Source organism: Theropithecus gelada, chromosome 7b (assembly GCF_003255815.1).
Source record: "Theropithecus gelada isolate Dixy chromosome 7b, Tgel_1.0, whole genome shotgun sequence".
Taxonomy (NCBI): domain Eukaryota; kingdom Metazoa; phylum Chordata; class Mammalia; order Primates; family Cercopithecidae; genus Theropithecus; species Theropithecus gelada.
The window spans coordinates 93042218-93057734 of NC_037675.1; the positions used below are offsets into that span (position 1 = coordinate 93042218).

At 40.3% G+C, this 15517-nt stretch overlaps 1 protein-coding gene across 1 annotated transcript in view; it reads right to left on the reverse strand.

The window, feature by feature from the left end:
* CATSPERB (cation channel sperm associated auxiliary subunit beta) overlaps nt 1-15517 on the reverse strand; it is a 153492-nt gene that overhangs the window by 51077 nt on the left and 86898 nt on the right. The window contains exons 16-17 of the mRNA XM_025392882.1: nt 11267-11421; nt 8612-8766 (exon numbers count right to left, since the gene is read on the reverse strand). Coding sequence (XP_025248667.1) covers nt 8612-8766; nt 11267-11421 — 310 coding nt within the window. The remainder of the gene's footprint in view (nt 1-8611; nt 8767-11266; nt 11422-15517) is intronic.

Genomic DNA, 15517 nt, shown 5'->3' on the forward strand with positions numbered 1-15517 from the left:
GAAGACACATGAATGGCCAATAAGCACATGAAAAGACGAGCCACATCATGAATAATTAAGGAAATGGAAGTCAAAACCACAGTGAGATACCATCTCATACCCATTAAGATGGCTATGATACGGGCGAGGTGGCGGGCGCCTGTAGTCCCAGCTACTCGGGAGGCTGAGGCAGGAGAATGGCGTAAACCCGGGAGGCGGAGCTTGCAGTGAGCTGAGATCCGGCCACAGCACTCCAGCCTGGGCGACAGAGCAAGACTCCGTCTCAAAACAAAACAAAAAAAAAAGATGGCTATGATAAAAAACAGAGAAAACAACAAGCATTGGCCAGGATACGGAGAAATCTGAACACGTGTACATTACTGGTGGGAATGTAAAATGGTACAGCTGTGGAATGTGGTATAGTGGTTCCTCAAAATATTAAACATAGAATTATATGATGCAGCAATTCTACTTCTGGGTATATGCTAAAAAGACTAGAAAGCAGGGACTCGAACAAATATTTGTATACCCAGGTACATAGCATCATTATTTAAACTACCCAACAGGTGGTAGCATCCCAAGTGTTCATCAATAGATGAATGGAAAAACAAAATGTGGAATATATATATGCATATCACTCAGCTTTCAAAAGAAAGGAGATCCTGTCACATGCAACAACATGCATAAACCTTGCAGACATTATGCTAAGTGAAATAAATCTGTCACTAAAGGACAAATACTATATGATTCCACTTACAGAAGGTACCTAGAGTAGTCAAATTCATAGAGACAAAAAGTAGAATGGTGGTTGCCAGTGGGAGATGAAAATGAAGAATTATTATTTAACGGGTACAAAGTTTCAGTTGGGGAAGACGAGAAATTCTAGAGATGGATGGTGATAATGGTTGTACAACAATGTGAATGAATTTAATGCTACAGAATGGTACACTTTAAAATGGTTAAAAAAAAAAGCATAATAAAAAGCCACGGTCATGCAAAAAAGTATTATAATGATAAAAATAGTCACTAAATACCAACAAAATGTTCAACCGATCATGAAGATGTAACAATTCTAAACGTATATGTACCTAATAACAATCTCAAAATATACAAGGTAAATTGACACAACTATAATTAAAAAATGGACAAACCCAGTATACACATTAGGAAAGTTTAATACAACTCTCTCAATAATTGACAGATCAAGCAGAAAAAAAAATCACTAAGGATACAGAAAATTGCAATGTCACAAGGAACAGGATTAATCTAACAAATAAATATTAATACTGCACGCAATAGGAGAGCATTCAGAACACAACACCCCAAAACATCTGCTCTAGCCCACTGATTGAGTTAAAGTCACTTAAAACACACACACACACACACACACACACACACACACATACACACCAGCAAACACAGGAAGGACACTCTGACCTACCTAAAGGCAGGAGATAAAACTCCCATGGGGAAGGTGTCCTCCTTGCACCTGGAGAAGGACATTGTTTTTATTAGTAGAGATGGGGAGTCAAAGCCAAGAGAAATCTGTACAAATAGACCTTGTTAAACCAACCCTTATCTTCCTAGCCACTTCTCCACAGTTAATTACCCTAGCCCGAGCCCCCTTGCCTTGTCACATTTTCACAATTTACTGCTTTTTGTTCAACCTAGTATATACATGTTCAACTCTAACTGCTTCTTCAGGGGTCTTCATTTCTTTAGGAGGACTCCTATGTCACATAAAACTTACATTAAATAAATGTGTATGCTTTTCTCCTGTTAATCTGTCTTATGTCAGTTTAATTCTCAGGCCCAGCCAAAACACCCTAAGAGGATAGATGTAAAATTTTGCCTCCCATACAAAATATTTACTGAAATTGACCATAATGAATGGCCTAGTCCTAGGCCATAAAGTAAGTTTCAAACAATTTCAAAAAACAAATTTTCAAGGAACAAAATATTCCGGTCTTAAACTCTTCCAGAAAATAATAATAATAATAATAATAAAACAATTGTCCATGAAGCTAGTATAATCTTGTTAACAGAACCACAGAAGGACAATATGAGAAAGAAAAATTACAGGCAAACTTTCCACAAGAACATAGATGTTTAAATCCTAAAGATTAGCAAACAGAGTTCAGAAATGTATGTAAATAGATAATACACAATGTCAAAGATAGGTGTATTCCAGGACTTTAAGGTTGGTTCAACATTAAATCCACAATAGAATTTACAACATTAAATAAAAAGTTAAACGGAAAAATTCTATAGATAAGCTCAATAGATACAGGAGAAATAATAATTAAAATCCCAAAGTCTAAATCTCTTAAACTAGAAAAATAGATAAATTTATTTAAATGATAAAGAGTTTAAGAAAACTATGAAATGCTTTATATATATATAAAGATATATATCTATCTATATATAGATATATATAGATATATATATATCTATATATATCTATATATCTATAAGATATCTATATATCTATATATATAGATATGGATATATATATATAGAGAGAGAGAGAGAGTCAGAAACAACAATAATTCCATTATCTTGTATTTAACAAAGTATTGGAGGTCCCAGACACTATAACAGGAAAAAGCTATAATATGCTAAGAAATGTTAAGGAAAATACAAAAAAAATTATAGTTGACCCTTGAACAATGCAGAGGTTAGGGATGCCAGCCTCCTGTGCAGATGAAAATTCACATATTACTTTTAATTCCCCCCAAATTTAACTACAAGTAGGCTGTTGTTGACTGGAAGTCTTACCAATAACATAAACAGTTGATTAACACATACTTTGTATGTTATATGTCTTACATGCTGTATTCTTACGATAAAGTAAGCTATGGGAAAAAATGTTATTAAGAAAATCGTAAGAAAGGGAAAATATATTTATTATTTCTTAAGTGGAATGGATCATCATAAAGATCTTCATTCTAGTCATCTTCTTGAGTAGGCTGAGGAGGCCTTACTGACTCAGGGGTGGCAGAGGCAGAAAAAATTCCATGTATAAGTGGACCTGCACAGTTCAAAGCCATGTTGTTCAAGGATCAATTGTACTGGCAGGTAATATGATTATCTATTTAAAAATATTTATACAGTATGGAAATTTCTCAAAGAACTAAAAATAGATTTACCATTCAATCCAGCAATCCCACTACTGGTTATCTACCCAAAGGAAAATAAGTCATTATATAAAAACAGACACCTGAACACGTAGCTTATTGCAACATAATTCACATTTGCAAAGATATGGAGTCAACCCAAGTGCCATAAACTGATGAGTGGATTAAAAAAATGTGGTATATATATACCATGGAATATTACTCAGCCATACAAAATAATGAAATAATGCCTTTTGCAGCAACTTGGATGGAACTGAAGGCCATTAACCTCAGTGAAGTAACTTAGGAACAGAAAATCCAAACACTGCATGTTCTCACTTATAAGCCATGGGTATGCAAAGGCATACAGAGTGGTATAGTGGATATTGGAGGCTCAGAAGAAGGGAGGGTGGGAGGGGTGAGAGAGGAAAAACTACTTATTGGTACAATGTACACTACTTGGGTGATGGGTACACCAAAAATCCAGACTTCACCATTACACAATTCACCCATGTAACCAAAATTCACTTGTACCCTTAAAGCTATTGAAACTTAAAAAAAAATTAAAAATTTGCCTCTACTGCAAAACCCAAGATAATATGTAGAAAAAGTACTAGAATTATTAAAAGAATTTAGCAAATTTGAAAAATATAAGATTACTCTACAAAAGGCAATCACAAGACTTCTGCTTTTGCTTTAAATGCAGAAAGATGCTCTCGAACAAGAAAACAAAACAAAAAGCAGATAAAGTACAAAGTCATGACTTTTGTCTAGCTTGTCAGCGAACTAAGGTCACAAGATAACCAACTAACCTGAAACCCAGAGCAATAAGTCATTCCAGGGAGAGATTGAACACCAGGACAGTGTCACCTGTGGAAGAACATGGGAAGGAGAAACAGTGCTGACCTCAACACAAGCAAGTAAGAGTTAGCTGAAGTTGTAAAAAAGGGCCAAAGGTCAGGTATGTGCTAGCATGTGAGTCTGGAAGTGCTTGGGCACCTGACAAATGGGAGTCTGTACTCACTTGCAGACTCCACTGGCTTCCCTTGAAGGCTCTACCCAAAGGAAAGGACTGGGGCAGGACCATAGACCAGAGACAGCCACCACTGGTGGTACAGGTAGTTTGTGGGGATCAGAGGTTGGGAGGAAACAGACCTGAAGCATCACCTACTTCCCTGAACCTTCTCTCATAGGAAGTAAAAGCCTTAAACCATAGAAGGTTAGGCATTAGATACTTTTGCACACAGGCCTCAGAAGAGCTGATCAGTGGCTGAGGGTTAGAGGGTGTCAGGAGGGTGCTGGTACAGAAGTCCTGCCTCCCTCCCTCATCCTTTTTCTTACAAAGCAAACACTTTTATCTACTGTCAGAGAAGAAGTAAGGGTCCACTCACCCACAGAGCCCAAGGAAAGATATGTGGCAGAGGAGGGAAGGAGGAAATAATAACTTCTATCCCTTAAGAAGAATCAGGAAACTGTCTTGGTCCTAAAATTCTACAAGAACTAATAATTATCTTACTGCTAGAGGAAGAGCACGAAATTCCCACCCAAGATCTATCTAACAGTAATATAAGGCAGAGTTTGGTTGCAAGAGGTAATTTCCATTACCAGGTTTTGGGGTTTTTATTTTCCTTAATGGAACTTGACAAGCTGAGTCTAACATATAAATGCAAGACCAAAAGCCAAGAAAAGGCAGAGGGAGGGGGTTATTCACACGTGTTTCATAATTAGAGTCATTTAGTCAGTGTGTCACGGAGAAGACAAATACACCAGTGAAACAGGAGAGAGGACAGGAGCAGACCTATGCATATATGGGACCAGGATATATCACAGGGCAGTGCTGCAGATCAGTGGGGGAAAGGAGGGGCTTGTATGGACAATAGATTACCCACATGAAAAAAAAAAAGGAAAAACTCGATTCCCACTTCACCCTAGACACATCAATTCTACATAGGTAAAATTGAAAAGCCGGGCAGGGTCGCTCACACCTGTAATCCTAGCACTTTGGACAGCCAAGGTGGGCAGATGACTTGAGCCCAGGAGTTCAAGGCCAGCCTGGGCAACATGGCAAAACCCCATCTCTACAAAAAAAAAAAAAAAAAAAAAAAAGAAAACAAAAACCCCAAAAAACTGGCTGGGCATGGTGGCATGTGTGTGCCTGTAGTCCCAGATACTCAGGAGGCTGATGTAGGAAGATCACTTGAGCCAGGGAGGTCAAAGCTGCAGTGAGTCATTATTGCACCACTGCACTCCAGCATGGGTGACAGAGGGAGACCCTGTTGAAAGAAGGAAAGAGAAAGAAAGAAAGGAAGGAAGGAAGGAAGGAAGGAAGGAAGGAAGGAAAAGTTTGACATGATTCCAAAACAATATAGGAGAATAGCTACATAAATTGTAGCATATTCATGTGAGTGAATTACAGACCACATACCAATATGGAGTAATTTCAAAAGCATGATGTTATATGAAAAAGGCAAGTCATACATTTCATAAAACTGGTGTTAACGCTCTAAAGCAAAACTTTAAAAGATGTTAACATAAAATCCAAGACAATGCTTGTCTCCGCGGGAGAAGGGTCATGTGGGGGTGGAGGGGAGGCAGGAAAGAAAAAAAAATGCTGCCCAGAAGAACTGCTGAAAGGGTGAAGGGACCCCAACACAGTGATAGAATTCCAAGGGCTGGCAGGGCGGGGGTAGTTGTCACTAGTGGCAAGGGTAGCATTTCCTATAACCAAAGACTCTGGAAGTCTCCAACAGAAGGACTTCTTGTCCCTTTACCTCACCTCTCTTCTTTCACCCAAACTCTGAAGCCTAAGAAAAGACCAGAAGAACAAGGATGAAGGAAGAGAGTGGTGGTTGGGGGAAGATTCCAAGTAAGAGGAACAGCATGCTCAAAGGCCTGTAGGCCAAAAGGAGCAGGATGTGTTACAGAAACCAAAGGAAAACCAGAGTGACTTCACTGCAGTGAACAAAGCAAAGAGGTCACTCAAGAGAGTGGAGCCCGGTCAGTGGGGCTTTTTGAGTTCCAGTAAGGAACTTGGGTGTTATTCCAGGAGAAATCTAGGATTCTCCAAACAAGGGCTCAAGCCCCAGGAAAAAACTCTCTAAATGCTGTATACTCCCCTTTTGTAGACTTAGTCAACTGTAATTACATACTTGTCTGCTTCTGGGGCTAGAATACAAGCTCACGGACTGAGATGCTTGAATGTCATGCTCACCACTCTGTTGCAGCACCCACCACGGTGCCTTGCTGGTAGTCAGTGTTAAATGTTGATTGGTGGAGTGAGTGAATGGTTCACTCTGTCTTATGTTCTGACTAGCTAGATAACTGCCTTTGGCCTCCTGCGGACCTGAGAACACTGGGTTCCCAAATTCCTCACCTCCCTAGTTGAAGTTCCACTTGCTATCCAGGTCTCTGACCCTGGCTTTGCTCGTATTTCCTGCCTTGAAGATACCCATTCCCTAGTTTCTGTGCAAACAGAGCAAAGTTACTGAGTCTTATCACAGATTGTGCTGTTCTGGTTTTTAAATATTCTGATTCTTAAGAGAATGACCATATGCTTTTAAAAATAATTAGAATATAACAAATTAAGATTAACATTGGTATAATATTAATCATATTAATATTAAAAGATTGAAAAGTGATTCTGTAGGTTTTCTATAGAAAAACACCTACATAAACACAAACTAGCTGATTTGGAACATCACACATACAAGATCCACCTAGAGCAAAAAACAATTCTAGAGATTACTGACACTTTTGTTAGAGACAAAATTTATACAATCCTCATAAGAAAAAATATTGCTGATGTTGGTTATAGTAGGTCTAATTCCCATGTTCACCTCCACTTCTGAGTGAGCTGCCTCACAGTGCAAGGTATTGTTAGCTGTGGGACAAGATATGTATTGACAGCCCCAAACACATGTAATATACAGATTCCAACCTGGTGTAAGAATAGAGCCCACCACTTTGAGACAAGGTGAATATCTTAGTCTATCTGGGCTGCTATAACAAAATACCATAAACCAGGTAGTCTATAAACAGCAGAAATTTATTTCTGACAGCCCTAGAGGCTGGAAGTCTGAGATCAAGGTGCCAGCAGATTTGGTATCTGGTGAGGGTTCACTTTCTGGTTTATAGATGGTGTCTTCTATGTGTGTCCTTCCATGATGGAAGGGCCTAGCTGGCTCTGTCCTTCAGTCCTTCCAGTGGTGGAAAGGCCTAGCTAGCTCTCTGGGGTCTCTTTCATAAGGGCACTAATTACATTCATGAGGGCAGAGTCTTCATGACCTAGATACCTACCAAGGGCCCTACCTCCTAATACTACCACCTTGAGGGTTAGGATTTCCACATGAATTTTTGGGGAAAACAGATATTTAGACCATAGCAGTGAGTTTCTGGTAATCTGAAATTGTTGAAATTGTTTCTTTTTTAGTTGGTAGATTTGGGGGTTATATAATTCATATTCTTTTTTTGAGACAGAGTCTCACTCTCTCACTCAGGCTGGAGTGCAGTAGCGCATCCTTGGCTTGCTGCAACCTCGGCCTCCTGCGTTCAAGCAACTATTGTGCCTCAGTCTTCCCAGTAGCTGGCATCACATATGTGAGCCACCACACCTGGCTAATTTTTTTATTTTTAGTAGAGATGGGGTTCACCACGTTGGTCAGGCTGGTCTCCAACTCCTGGCGTCAACTGATCTGCTGGCCTTGGCCTCCCAAAGTGCTGGGATTACAGGTGTGAGCCATGGCACCTAGCCAGAATTCATATTCTGAATAAGAGTTATTAGGCCTTGAAGGGTTATTGACTTTTACTGATACCTTAGAAGTAAGCATTTCTGAGAATTCTGTGTATTGTTCCATGCAATATTTCATAAAAGATAGTCTCCACTACATTAAATGTGTTAGTCTCTAGGATATACAAGAATTGTCATGTGAGTAAACTCAGTGGATAGCAAGTATCCAATGTAGTCCAGAATATTTCTGATACTCAAGAAACACATTTTATAGCTTGGCCTGATGGCGCTGATGTAAATGGTCCTAGGTTTCTATAATTGGGGCACCATGCAAGGCATCTTGGAGTCTATAAATGTATTTGGCCTTGTGGGGTGTCAAAAAAAGACTTACTCTATTTGACCAAGAAAATCATTCAAAAAAGTAGGTCCAAAATTTAGATTCTGTTGGCCAGGTGAAGTGGCTCACACTTGTAACCTCAGCAGTTTGGGAAGCTGAGGTGGGTGAATCCCTTGAGCTCAGGAGTTTGAGACCAGCCCGGGCAACATGGTGAAACCCCATCTCTACAAAAAGCACAAAACTTAGCCGGGTGTGGTGGTGTGTGCCTGCAGTCCCAGCTATTCTGGAGGCTGGGGCCAGAGCATTGCTTGAGTCTGGGAGGTTGAGGCCGCAGTGAGCTGTCATCGCACTACTGTACTCCAGCCTGGATGACAGAGCAAGACCCTATTTCAAAAAATTTAAAAAGTAGATTCTAGAAACCAATATGCCATCTAAATAAATGCAAATCACTACCCAGAGTGTATCACTTTTCCGTAGTGTATATTGTTGAACTTCTTGCTGTAGATCGTTTCCTGTGGTTCGTTCTCAGGTACGTATGCAAAAAAGATAATTTCATCTAAAGAGGTGTGCTGTGGGGCAAGCGCAGTCTCAAAGCCCATATCTGGAGGCTGGAAACAGAGAAAAGAAAATATTATATTTAAACTACTTTATACTTCAATTATGAAAAAATTCAAGTCACAGATTTATTTCCAGTTCACATTAAAACAATACTGGTATACTTATCAATTGGAGAACTATGTCAACATGTTTTGTTGGAACATCTACGTGTGTGCAAGGGAAGATGTATTTTCCTGTTAAGGAGGAATGGAAGTTCTGATGACTAAGAGTTGGTGTAAGATTCCTATGCCCTTCGTGGATGGTTGGAGTAAAAGGGTACATGGAAACTTGACTCACATTGCAGGTGTGTGAGGAGCCCGGAGATGCAGATTTTAGAACTGGGTTCTTATTTGAAGTTTTATTTAGGAAAGGGCCCGTGAAATCCCTGTCCTCACTTGCTGCTCCTGATCTCATGCTAGAGACTCTGGACAGCTGCTGTCTGAGTCTCCCAACTGGCAGCATAAGCCGTTCTCCTTTCTTGACTCACAGATCACCCCTTGCAGTCTACTCAGGCACTTCTGGCCTAGATTTCTGATCTATAGGTCTTTCTTTTCAACACACCTTTCTCTAATCCTGACCCTGTCCTGCTTGGAGAACTTTTAGGGGAGAGAAGAGAGGTAAGGACCATCCCCAAAGGGGCTGTTGGGGTTGACTTTGTTGCTATGAGACAAGGTGTGGGTGGTAGATTATGCAGACTGGTTGGGGACGCATCCGTCCCATAGTGCCTCCAAGACTTATCTTCTGTCATGCCTTTTTCCCTAGTTACTGAATTTTGGGAATGCACTGAGGAGAAAGGGGAAATAGATGCCAGGAAAATAAATGTGGGACTGAGCCAAATGGCTTGAGGACTCTTGAAAATCACTGAAATGGCTAAACATCTTTAGAATTCTGTATGACACTGTAGCCTGGGAGTGGCAAGTGTATCCTAGGGAAAGTGTATGTAAATCCAATGAAAGGCAGCAGGGTGGCTAAGAGCACAGACCCCGGAGCCAATTGCCTAGGATAGATGTCTAATCCCAATAACTAACCAGCCTGTCTGTCCCTCACTTTCTTCATAAGTGAAATACAAATAAATAGTTGTTATAAAGATTAAGAGCTCCAACACTGTAATAAGAGGCAATGATTATTTTTATCCAGAGAGAATGCATGCATAGTTTGTGGAGAGGGAAGTGATATTGTTGAGTATGGCTTCATCAAACTTGTCCTAAGTATACAAATACCTGTAGGGTTTTTTTTTCTTTTTCTTTTTAATAATTTAAACTTTCACATAAGGGAACTAAGACACTTTCTACAAATTGTGAAGTTGGTGAAAAATGGAGGTAAATGCTGTTTTTGGGTTAGTTCTACGCTCCTGTCCACATCATTTGCTTTGTATAAATGCGGAATCCACGCCCCAGACGTGGGCAAAGACACAGGGCGTCACACGTGGCATCTTCACTCTCCCATGGAAGTTCCCGCCCTCTTTCTCTATGCAGCGCAGGGAGAGGGGAAGCTAAACACCATCCTCTCAACTGCGGCTGTGGCCTGGCAATTGCAATGATCTGTTAACACCAGATTCATCTTTTGTTCCATTTCCTTGAAGTCAAAGGGCAGGTTTTACTAACCCCAGTCAAAAATATTTGATAATTTGCTGATGGTTTGAGAGTGTCCAGTTTTGTAACTGGTGCCCAAGGATGAGCTACCTTCACAAGTAGCATATTACACATTAAACTATTAGAAAAACCTGCATCAAGTGTCATCTGTAAAGAAGATAACTCTTTTTAATGTTGTCACTAGAAAAAGAAACCAGGGGGCAGGGTTAATAGGAAAGAAGAAAAGTAGACCACAGCTCATGTTCTCTTCTTTTTTTTGAGGCAGGGTCTTGCCCTTTTGCCCAGGCTGGAGTTCAGTGGCACGATCACAGCTCACTTCAGTGGCATGATCGCAGTTCACTTCAGCCTCCACTTCCCAGGTTCAAGTGATCCTCCCGCCTCAGCCTCCAAAGAAGCTGGAACTACAGAAGAATGCCACCACGCCAGGCTAATGTTTGAATTCTTTTGTAGAGCTGGGGTTTCACCTTGTTGCCCAGGCTAGTCTCCAACTCCTGGGCTGAAGCAATCTATCCACCTCAGCCTCCCACAATGCTAGGATTACAGGCATGAGCCCTGGTGCCTGGCCTCACAACCCATGATTTTCCAGGGCCAACCTTAGGAGGTAGAGAATCATCCCTACCTTGGCCTGGGTTGGGAGTAACGGTTCTAGCTTAGAATGTCTAGTGGTATTCTGTTGTGAAGGTATTTGCATGAAGATATTTGAGGTGGAATTGAAGCTATATAACCCCATATGGGACTTGGAAGAAGATTTGGAGATGTTTGTGGCACATGGAGGTTCTTCTTTTAGTTAAATAGAGCAAACTGCGTTAATGAGTTTGTCCCAAGTAAAATATTTTCCCATTTTCCCATTATTCTGTGTATCGAATGTGGCATCTATTCTTAAAATAAGGCAAACTGTTTCAATGCATTATATACTGACCTGTCCAAAAAGATTTCTAGAATTTCCAAAGGCTGTGGGTGGTCCACTAGCTTCAAAGTGACCCGGAGTCAGCTTATGTAGGAATCCCAAGTGATCATAGAATAATGTGAAAATTCTCTCAGTAACATTTCCAACTGCACCGTGTCTTCCCATTCCTATTAGGAAATAAAGAGAAGTGTCTTGATACTGATACAATAGAAGTCGAAAAACATTAAAGACACCTTCATTTAAACTAAGTGTCTTGTAAAGACACCTTCATTTAAACTAAGAGGTGGAAGTAGGGCCCTGAGACTCCTGAATTAGGAAAATGCATGTTAGTTTTTGTTAAGTCCCTGGGAAGTCGTTTCCAGACTCCGTGTCACTACAGAATCTGTTCATTGAAGTAGGGGAAGAAACAAACAGAGGGGATGTTTAATTAAGAGATCTAGAGGAAAAGAAGTTAGGTCTCTCTAGCAGTGGTTTCTCTTCCTATTACCAGCAAATCAGATTCCTGAAGAGGTAAAAGGCAGTGAGAAAATGCCTTAGGAAGGCAAGGGGAATCGTCAGTAGACACTGGTCGTTAAGTTATACTGGGATTAATATGTTGAACCAAACTGGGCATGCTGTGGTTCTCTCATCCTTAGGGCGCCACATTGAGAGGCACTGTCAGTAATCAGATGATGCCGCAGCATTCACTTAGCCAAGCAGACACTGGTCCTGGGACAGGGTCCCCTCCCTTGGAAGGAGCTAGAGTGAAAGATCATAGCTCAGGATGAAAAAGGCTAATTTCTGCACACTGCGTCTCACCCAAACCCACCCAGTTAGCTCAGGCTCTCCTAGTTCATTCTACACATTGGAGCGTCCAGGACTCAGTTTTTAGATTTCTTCTCTCACTATCTTTGGAGATCTCATACAGTTTCAGGATTTTAAATCCATCTTTAGATGGATAATTCCCAAATTTAAGTCTACTATCTAGTGCTCTTCCCTGAAGTCTAGGCTTATGTAGCTAACTGCCTTCCAACAGCTTCGTTCGATGTTGGTTGGGCCTCTCAAAGTGAACTCATTCCAGACTGAGCTCCTGATCCTCACGCAAACCTCCTCCAGACCCAGCCTTCCTCACCTTCATTAATGGCAGCTACATTATTGCTGCTGCTCAGCCCAAAAACCTCAGTGTCATTCTTAATTCCTCTGTCTCTCATACCCTGTATCGAATCCATCAGAAATCCTATTTACTCAAGCCTCATAATAGATATAGACTCTAGCCACTTCTCACCTCTGTCACCACTATCACCCTGTACAAGACACTGTCATCTCTCTTGTGCCTCCTAATTGGTCTCCGTGATTCTGCCCATAGCTCCCTTCAGTCTATTCTCAAAAAAGCATCCAAAGTAACACTTTCAAAATGTTAAGTCACTTCATCCACTCCCCTTATCAAAACTCTCCATGGCTTCAACCTCTTTCTCAGTAAGAGTCAAAGTCCTTGCAATGCCCTCCAAGGGCCACCGTGGTCTGAATTCCAGTACCTCTCTGACCTTATCTTCTATGACTTTCTGCAATGCTTACTCTGCTCCAGCTACACGAGCCTGAGGTTGTCTATCTCCACAATTAGATAATCTGTTACAGGAATAGTTGGGCTCCTTACTCTCCAACCTTACACTTTTAATATATTGTTCTTGCTTGTCTAGACTAATTCAGCCCTCCAATACAATGATGAATAGAGGTAGTGGTAGATGACATAGCAAAAGCTTTTGGTGTGTTACTAGAAAATCTGATTGGATATTTGCTATAGCTTCTTTCCCCCCTAGATACTCTTAATCAAGAAGTTACATTCTATTCTTGCTTTGATAAGTGTTTGTTTAAAAAATCATGAATGGCTGGGAGCAGTGGCTCACGCCTGCAATCCCAACACTTTGGGAGGCGGAGGTGGGCAGATCACCTAAGGTCAGGAGGTCAACACCAGCCCGGCCAACACGGTGAAACCTCGTCTCCACTAAAAATACAAAAATTAGCTGGGTGTGGTGGTGGGCACCTGTAATCCCAGACAATGCAAATCAGGGCTGCAAATCTTACAGAGGCCTTCCAATGGCCATAACCTCTCAGACGGAGTTTTCTCTCTTTTTCTTTTCCTACCCACTTAACAAGATGACTTTGTTGTATTCCTTGGGGATATGTGTGAGTGTGTATGGATTTACCTCTGATTCATCTTTGTCCTAAGGGTAGAGCCCCTAGGGGTTCTGGTGTATGGTGGGGCACACCATCTATTATTCTCACTACCTGGGTAGACTCAGGGCCATAACTCTTCATTAGTCCGCCAAATTCAAAGTCTAAGTTTGCAGGAATTTGTAAATCTCTTCAGGTCAAAAGGACTTCAGTACTGTGTGCCCTGTTTACCTCTCCAAATGTATTAGCCTGTTTTCATGCTGCTAATAAAGACATACCTGAGACTGGGTAATTTATAAAAGAAAGAGATTTAATTGACTCACAGTTTCACATGGGTTGGGGAGGCCTCACAATCATGGCTGAAGGCAAATGAGGAGCAAAGTCACATCTTACATGGTGGCAGGCAAGAGAGCTTATGCAGGGGATAAGCTTTATAAAACCATTAGATCTTGTGAGACTTATTCACTGTCACCAGAACAGCACGGGAAAGGCCTGCCCCCATGATTAAATTACCTCCCACCAGGTCCCTCCCACAACATGTGGGGATTATGGGAGCTACAATTCAAGGTGAGCTTTGGTTGGGGACACAGCCAAACCATATCACCAAGGTTTTGTTTTCCCTTAGAGTTTGGCCTGGTTGTTTCTATTAGCTTTTCAGGTTATCAATTTAGAAAATAATTTTTCTAAGTATTTTGTTAAATTATTCTCAGCAGCAAAGTGATGCCACAACTGGAAATAGATACTGTGTTCTGTGGATGATGTTCATTGTATCATTACTTATCCAGCTGCCCTATGTGTAACTCTTGACTATACCCACTTCCTCCTATTTCACAGCCAATCCTTCACAAACTCCCACTGGTTTCATTCATAATTTGCCATTGTTTTCTTCATACTTGTGGCCACTTTTCTAATCCAGACCCTCATCATCACACTGAAACTTTTAAAATAGCCTCTTATCAACATATCACTTGGCCTAAAATCTTACCTCTTCAGGAATCTGATTTGCTGGTAATAGGAAGAGAAACCACTACTAGAGAAACCTAACTTATTTTCCTCTAGATCTCTTAATTAAACATCCCCTCTGTTTGTTTCTTCCCCTACTTCAGTGAATAGATTCTGTAGTGACACAGAGTCTGGAAACGACTTCCCTTGGATTTAACAAAGTCTTACATTTTCCAGTATATTCCCCTATATGATCTTTCTAAAATACAACTATGATTATATTAATAATCTTTTAATGGCATGATGAAATTCTTTAGCTTGACTCAAATGGAAAACTGGGTTCATTTACCTCCCTGCTCTCATCATCAATGAGTCATCCCTAGGAAATTTAGCTGTAGTATACTACATGTGCCCTATATTTCAACACTTAATTCCTCTACATGGAATGTTCCCTTATAGTCTTATCTTGATCTTCATATATTAAAGATTTAACACTGTCAATTTCAAATGTATTCTACTTTGGCACTTCAGTTGATTTCTTCTTATGTTCCTTATAGTTCATTTTTGTATATTTACATATCTTGTATTATTTTAGAGCATTGATTCAATATGATATAATTTTACTATTTATATTTTATCACAGAAAGAACTTTGTTTATTGAATACTTTCAGCCTAAAACTCTTGCTCTGTGTGTGAATATGAACATTACTGCCTCTGCTTTCTCTCCCAGTGTGTTTGGCACAGTTGTTCAAATCTTTATTCATATTTTTTTTCTCTCCACTTTAGCTTTAAGTTTTTCACTCCTGGCAATATATTTTAAGATTTTAAAATCCAAAATAAGACTCTGTCTTTAATTGAGAAATGTAGATTACCTCCGATATCTGCTCATTCCCTCATCTGCTTCAGGGCTGCTCACCAAGACTACAATACATGCTACACCACACAACACAACAAATGCTTCACCTGGCACTTCCTATTCACCTATCTCGCCTTTTTTTTTTTTTTCCTGTGTAGCATTTATCTTACATACAGCCTATTTTGGTTTATTTGTTAATTATCAGTCTTTTCTGACAAGTGTGTAAGTTCCACAGGAAAAGAGACTGCTGTACCCTTAGTGATTGGAACAATACCTGGCATATACGAGGTACTCAATCAATGCTGTTGAGTAA